The sequence below is a fragment of the Neovison vison genome, chromosome 11, assembly GCF_020171115.1.
Source record: "Neovison vison isolate M4711 chromosome 11, ASM_NN_V1, whole genome shotgun sequence".
NCBI classification, from domain to species: Eukaryota; Metazoa; Chordata; class Mammalia; order Carnivora; family Mustelidae; genus Neogale; species Neogale vison.
This window is the reverse complement of record NC_058101.1, coordinates 62,488,505-62,494,504: the sequence shown is the minus strand read 5'-3', so window position 1 is coordinate 62,494,504 and position 6,000 is coordinate 62,488,505. Positions and strand designations below refer to the sequence as shown.

The 6,000-nt window shown below is 53.2% G+C and overlaps 1 protein-coding gene across 1 annotated transcript in view; it reads left to right on the top strand.

Annotated features, from left to right (window-relative positions):
* Positions 1 to 890: 890 nt before the first annotated feature.
* Positions 891 to 6,000, top strand: part of OTOP1 (otopetrin 1) — a 33,614-nt gene continuing 28,504 nt past the window's right edge. Inside the window, exon 1 of the mRNA XM_044225943.1 lies at positions 891 to 1,314. Coding sequence (XP_044081878.1) covers positions 891 to 1,314 — 424 coding nt within the window. The remainder of the gene's footprint in view (positions 1,315 to 6,000) is intronic.

The window sequence follows — 6,000 nt, the reverse complement described above, 5'->3', positions numbered from 1 at the left end:
CACACAGGTACACCAGACAGACAAACATAGACACAAACAAAAAGACACCCCGTCCCCCTATTCATAGATCTAGGGATGAGGGCTGTGACACCTTTCCTCCCCGCCCCTAGCAGACACACCCCAAAGACAGACAGCCAGACACAGAGAAAACATACTGCAGAAAGACGCAGGGTGGAGGCCCAACAGACGACAAGACTCAGGCACAGGGACACTTTTAGGCTCACCTAGACCTCTACGGTCAGCGACTCAGCGACTCCGCGGCTCGGGGACAGCCTGAGCAGGGCTCCCACCTGCGGACCGCCAGGCGCCCAGCTGGACCACAGCCACGCCCCCACCCCCACCTCCCCCACCCCCCGCGGCCTACTGGCAGCAGCGGGCTCAGGGTGACCCCTCATCCTTCACTGCCACCCCGGGAGGCGGCAAGAGGCACCTGTCGCTAACCAGCTTTCTCGAAGCCCAGGCAGGGCTGGGTGGGCGGGCGCCCGCGCAGCTGGCAGCAGAGCAGGAGGACTCGTGGACATCGCGGAAGGGCTGGCCCGGGTCCCAGGCGTGGGGGTGGGGTGGGGGAGCGGTCTGAGTGGGTCGCGGAGTGGGCAGGAAGGTTGCCCTGGGCTTGACGAAGTCAGGGACAGTGGGTAGTGCGCACTCAGGAGCGCAAGGAAGAAGCTGGGGTGAGCGTGGGTCAGCGGGTGGGGGACAGTGGTAAGCGGACACACGTGCACCTTGGCCAAAGGCAGAGGGACAGCAGCTGGAAGGGCAGGCGTCGGAGGGGATCGGGAGAGGGGTGCTGCTTGGCAGAGAGCGTCAGGGCAAGGGCAGGGGTCGGGGCAGTAGGTGGGCTCTTGGCTGCAGCCACTCCGGGAATCAGACTACGTGCGGGTTTCACCAGGATGCCCGAGGGCCAGCGGGTGCTCGTCTCTCCCCCCGCGGCGGCTCGGGGCGCCCTGGGCAGGGTGTTGTCGGGGCCCTCGGCCTGCCCATCGCCCCGCCTCCCGGTCCCGGGGTCCCCGGGGTCCGCGGGGTCGCCGGCATCCCCGGCCCCTCCGCGGGGCGCCATCCGCTCCAGCGTCCCGCAGAAGCTGGCCGAAGCGCTGAGCAGCCAGTACGGGCTGATAGTGTTCGTGGCGGGGCTGCTGCTCCTACTGGCCTGGGCCGTGCACGCCTCGGGGGTGGGCAAGAGCGACCTGCTCTGCTTCCTCACGGCGCTCATGCTGCTGCAGCTGGTCTGGATGCTGTGGTACGTGGGTCGCAGCTCCGCGCACCGCCGCCTTATCAGCCCCAAGGATACGCACGCCGGCGCGCGCTGGCTCCGTGGTGAGTCTCCGGGCGACCGCCAAAGTGACGTCCTCTCCCCCGACAGCGTTTCTGGCTCTCCCCTCCTCCTTCCCTCCTCTCTCTCTCTCTCTCTCTCTCTCTCTCTTTATCCTTTGGTAAGCCGGGTTTGTCCAGGAGCCTCCTCTCTCTGCCCTCAGGCTCTTGTCACACATTCCCTCTTAAGACCTATAGCTACACAAACCTGTTCACATCTCTTCTTGGCTGAAATGCCCGCCCCGGTTCCTCAGACCCCAGGAGGGAGGCCAGGCTCCCTATCCTATCCGTTCCTGGCGTTCTAAGATCAGTCCCCAGAGGGCCTCTCATTTTATCCCCTCCTTTGCCCTCATTCTGGGCTCCAGTCTGAAAGGCTCTTAGTTTCCATCACCAGGTTACCTTCCTGTCTCCATGACTTTGCATGTTCTGTTCCCTCCTCCTCCAGTGCCTTCCCTTTGCCCTGTCTTCCAAGACAGGGCTTGGGGCTCACACAGTGCCCCCCCCACCCTCAGTGATGCTTTTCTGATTCCCCCTGCTCTCTGAGGTGCTGACCACACTCATCCACCCCTCCTTGTGCCCTGCATAGACAGCATTCTTGTTGATGATTTTCCCCCTTGCCCCACCACCCAGGGTAGCTCTGGGATGCTTCTTTCTTACTGCTAGAGCCTCCTCAGGGTCTGGTGTAGAGTAGATGCTAAAAGCATGCAAAAGCGTGCAGCTGGGAGGAATGGAGTCATGGGTAAGTGAATCAACACCGGGACAGTGGAGGGTGCCCTTGTTCTTGCTCATTCCTACTGGCAACAGACTGAACCGTCAAGATGGAAGTTTCCCTTCCCTCCAGGAGCTTCTGCTTTTGAAATGGAGATAGACCTGGTGGAGTCAAGGGGAGGAGGGAGTTGGGAGTGTGCCCTGGAGAAAGCTGCTGTCTGAAAGAGAGCCGGTACATCTCCCTCTGTGTAGACCAAATACATCTCTACCTGAATTCTCTTGAGTTCTGAATTTAAATTTCCCTTGGAGTGTGACCTTCCTTATCCTTGCCTGACCTTGGGCATGTGACTTAATCTGCCCACCCTCTGAGTTTCAGCTGAGGGAGAGTGACTGGTGGCTGGGTGCAGACTGGGTGCCCAGCACATATCCCTTCCCCACCCCATCTACATCTCTTCAAAGGTCTGGCACGGGGCCATCTTCCCCACCCTACCTGCCATGAACTACTCCTCGCTCCCACTGGATTCTGTGTCTCTCTCTGTGCAGAGTGTTTCACTCCTTGTCAATTTCCACCTTGTATCAGGAGCCTGGTATCTGGATAAGATTTTAGGCTTCTTAGGCTCAGGGACTGTGTCTAGTTCATCTTGCCTTTGGAAAAAGTGGACACAACTCCAGGCTGCCCAAATTCCTGTTCTGAAAATGGTTGTTTCAGGGAGGGTCATGAATGGCAGGGAATCCAGCACCATATCAAACACCCACAACACAAACAAATGGGCATGAAATATTTTGGCATATTGATTTACACAGGCTAAAAAATATTACACATGGATTTTGACCTATGCTTTCCTATAGTGGAAGGATCTGTTCTTTGTCCCTCCCTCACTTCTTTTCTCCTCCGTCCTTCTTCCCTCCCTCCCTCCTCCTCCTTTTATTCCTTTCTTCCTCACTCCTCTCCATTCTCTTCTCTTTCTATCCTTGACCCCTTCCCTTCTCCACCCCTCCTTCCCCTGCTCTTCCTCTCTCTCTGCCTCCTCTCTCTCCCTCTTTCCAGAAAGACTCCAGGCATTGGGATCTGAGTCAGTGGGTGAATGGTAGTGCCAGTTCCCTAAGTTAGGAAGACAGAGGGAGGACCAGGTGTGGGTATGCAGAATCAAGTTTTCTCTTCTGGGCTTGTTACATTTGAGATGTCTATTGGATGCCAAGTAGTGATAGAATAAATGTGGCAATATAGAGAGAGCACATAGTAGGTGTTCAATAAACGGTGGCTTTTTAAACAATCGTGATAACATAACCATTCAAATGAGGTATGTAGATAATGAAAATGGTGCTGGCCCTGGAAGGTTTGGTTCCATGTTCCAGGTCAAGGACTTTCACCTTCTGAATCCCTGCTTCCTTGTCAGTAAAATGAGAACCCCAGTTGCCTTTCAGGGAAGATCTGGGAGAGCCATGTCAAGTGAACGCAGTTTGCAAAGCACTCTGATCCTTGCAAATGAGCTTCAGCTCATCAAAGAATCCAGAGGCTAATTGTCCCAAAAGGAAAGACTGTTGGGGTGCCAAGAAGAAATGCCTCTGCCAGGGCTGAGGTTTTCCCTAGAAGCATAGCTGGAAAGACAGGTTTGACTTAGCTCTGCCTCGGCTTCTGTGACAGCATTCGAAGTCTGGGGTGCTGAGAAAGGGCCAGCCTGTGGAATTCAGGGCACTAACATTTTCCAGAGAAAGTTTTGTGGTCTTGGTATGGGCTGTGAGGCATTTCTTTGAGCAGAAGACATTCTGTTCTACCTACTGGGTGTGAAAAAGTGAAAATTTCCTTTGGGACACAAACTATTGACCTATTAAAAATTTTAGAAGATATGATGGATTATTAATCCAACTCCTCTGATTGCCAAGTAAAGAGATTCATTTTTTTCTGAAAGAAACAGCAGCTTCCATGACTCAAGTCAGCCCAGTGGGCGCGGTGACATGCACACCCATTGAAAAGCTTGTTCATCTGGTGAATTACCAGGGTCCTATTTCTTGTCTGTTTCTAGCCCCTTAAAAGACTACAGTGGCTTACCTACCAGTGGTAGGATTTGTTGCTGTTGTTACTGCCCTGTCTCAAGCCCAGGGAAGTGTTATTAATGCAAACTTATGGGAACAATACCAATAAGAATAGTAGCTTGTTTTATTTATTTATTTTTTATTGAGTGTTTTTTGAGTGTTTATTGAGTGACCAGAATGCAGGTACGCTCGAAGTGTTGTCTCAATTATTGTCATAGCGATCTTTTTTTTTTTTTTAATGCTTGTGAATAATACCCCCAGATTCACTCCTTTTATAAGATCATATTTTTGTATATATTTTTTCTTAGACTGAGACACACCCATGTACCATGTATATGATACATCGCATCTCTGTCTAGCATCCTACTGGTGGAAATGGGCTGCTCACAGCACCATACTCATTGTCCCTTAAGGGACTGGAAGCAAAGGGGCAGAGGTGAGCTGCTTATGTAAGACCAACCTAGTGGTGGTGGTTATACAGGCTGTGGACGTCAAGGTCGGGAATGTGATGATGGATTTGGGAAAGAAGCTGTCCCCATCTGTGAGTAACTGAAGGTCAATTAAAGAGATGGGTCCACGTGTGTGTGTGTGTGTGTGTGTGTGTGTGTGTGAAGAGGGCAGGGAGCAGCAGAGGGGGATGATGCGAGGGACAAATGCTACAGGACACAAGGATGCAACAGTTTGGACACTCAGGGGACCCACAGTCTGGAAGTGTGGTTGGAACTCCTGAGAAACCACCAGGGATAATGCCAGGATCGCAGAACCCTGGACAAGCTATCATGGGGCTGAGCTGTCGGGTGGGTCCTGGGGGGATCCCAGCCCACCCTGCTGACTTTGTGGCAGGTGAAAGCTCATGAACATTGGTCTGGGCTTCACTTTGCTCTCCCTCCTCAGAATGCATGTTTACCTTAATTTCACAGCCTCATTCTTCTGCAGACATAGTGTCTCCCATACACTCCTTGTTTCTCGTGGCTTCTGATTCCGCCACAGGGATAGCAAGTCCCACATCAGCGTGGCCCAGACTTTGTTGAGATAAAGTCCAGAAGCTCTACAATTCTCCCAAGTGAAGTGCGGGAGTCAATGGTTTGTAGTATATTCACGGATACGTGCAACCACGCCCAAGTCAGTTGGAGAACACTTTTACCATCTCAAAAAGAAACACTGTCCGCTCTAGCTGTCATCCTCTATACCTCTAACTCCCCGCCCCCCACCACCCCAGCCTTGGCAATCACTTGGCAATCACTTGTCCACTTCCTGTCTCTGGATCTGCGCATCAGGACCTTTCCTCTGGATGGAATCGTGTGATCCATCACGGGCGTAACCGGCTTCTTTCACTCAGCAGGTTTCAATATCACATGTTTTCAAGGTCACAGTGACTCCTGAGGTGGTATCATCACCCCCATTTACCAGACTGGGAAGTTGGGTTTCAGGAGGAGTGCTGAGCTCCCCAATCACTGGAAATGTTTGAACAGAGAAAGAAAGAGAGGCGGCTGATCTCCTCCCTTAGGGGCAGATGGCATGATATCAACAGTTGTCAGTGAAGGCAAAAGTCTCCTTCCTTCTTGCTTTCTGTCTTCCTCGTCGAGCAGGAGGATCTTGGGAACAAGCAGAGAGCAACAGAAAAGGGAGCCAGGCGCACAGGGTGGAAACTCTTGTGGTGATTGGGCAGGACTGTTGGTTGGGTTTTGTTTGACAGACTGGCCTGAGCTCCCAGGACTCTCTGGGCTCTGGGGATGTTAGCACGGTCAGGCATGGCCCTGCACGGAGGGATGCGGGAGAGGGCAAGCACCATGAGGACGGCGAGGGGCAGCAGAGTATCCTGGCTGAGGGCTTGCCTCCACCCCCGGCATGAAGCTCTACTTCTGCCTCTGTTTTCTTGTCTGTAAAATGGGGATGATGATACCACCACTCACATGGGGTTGTGATGAGACTCAGTGAGTTAGTACACAA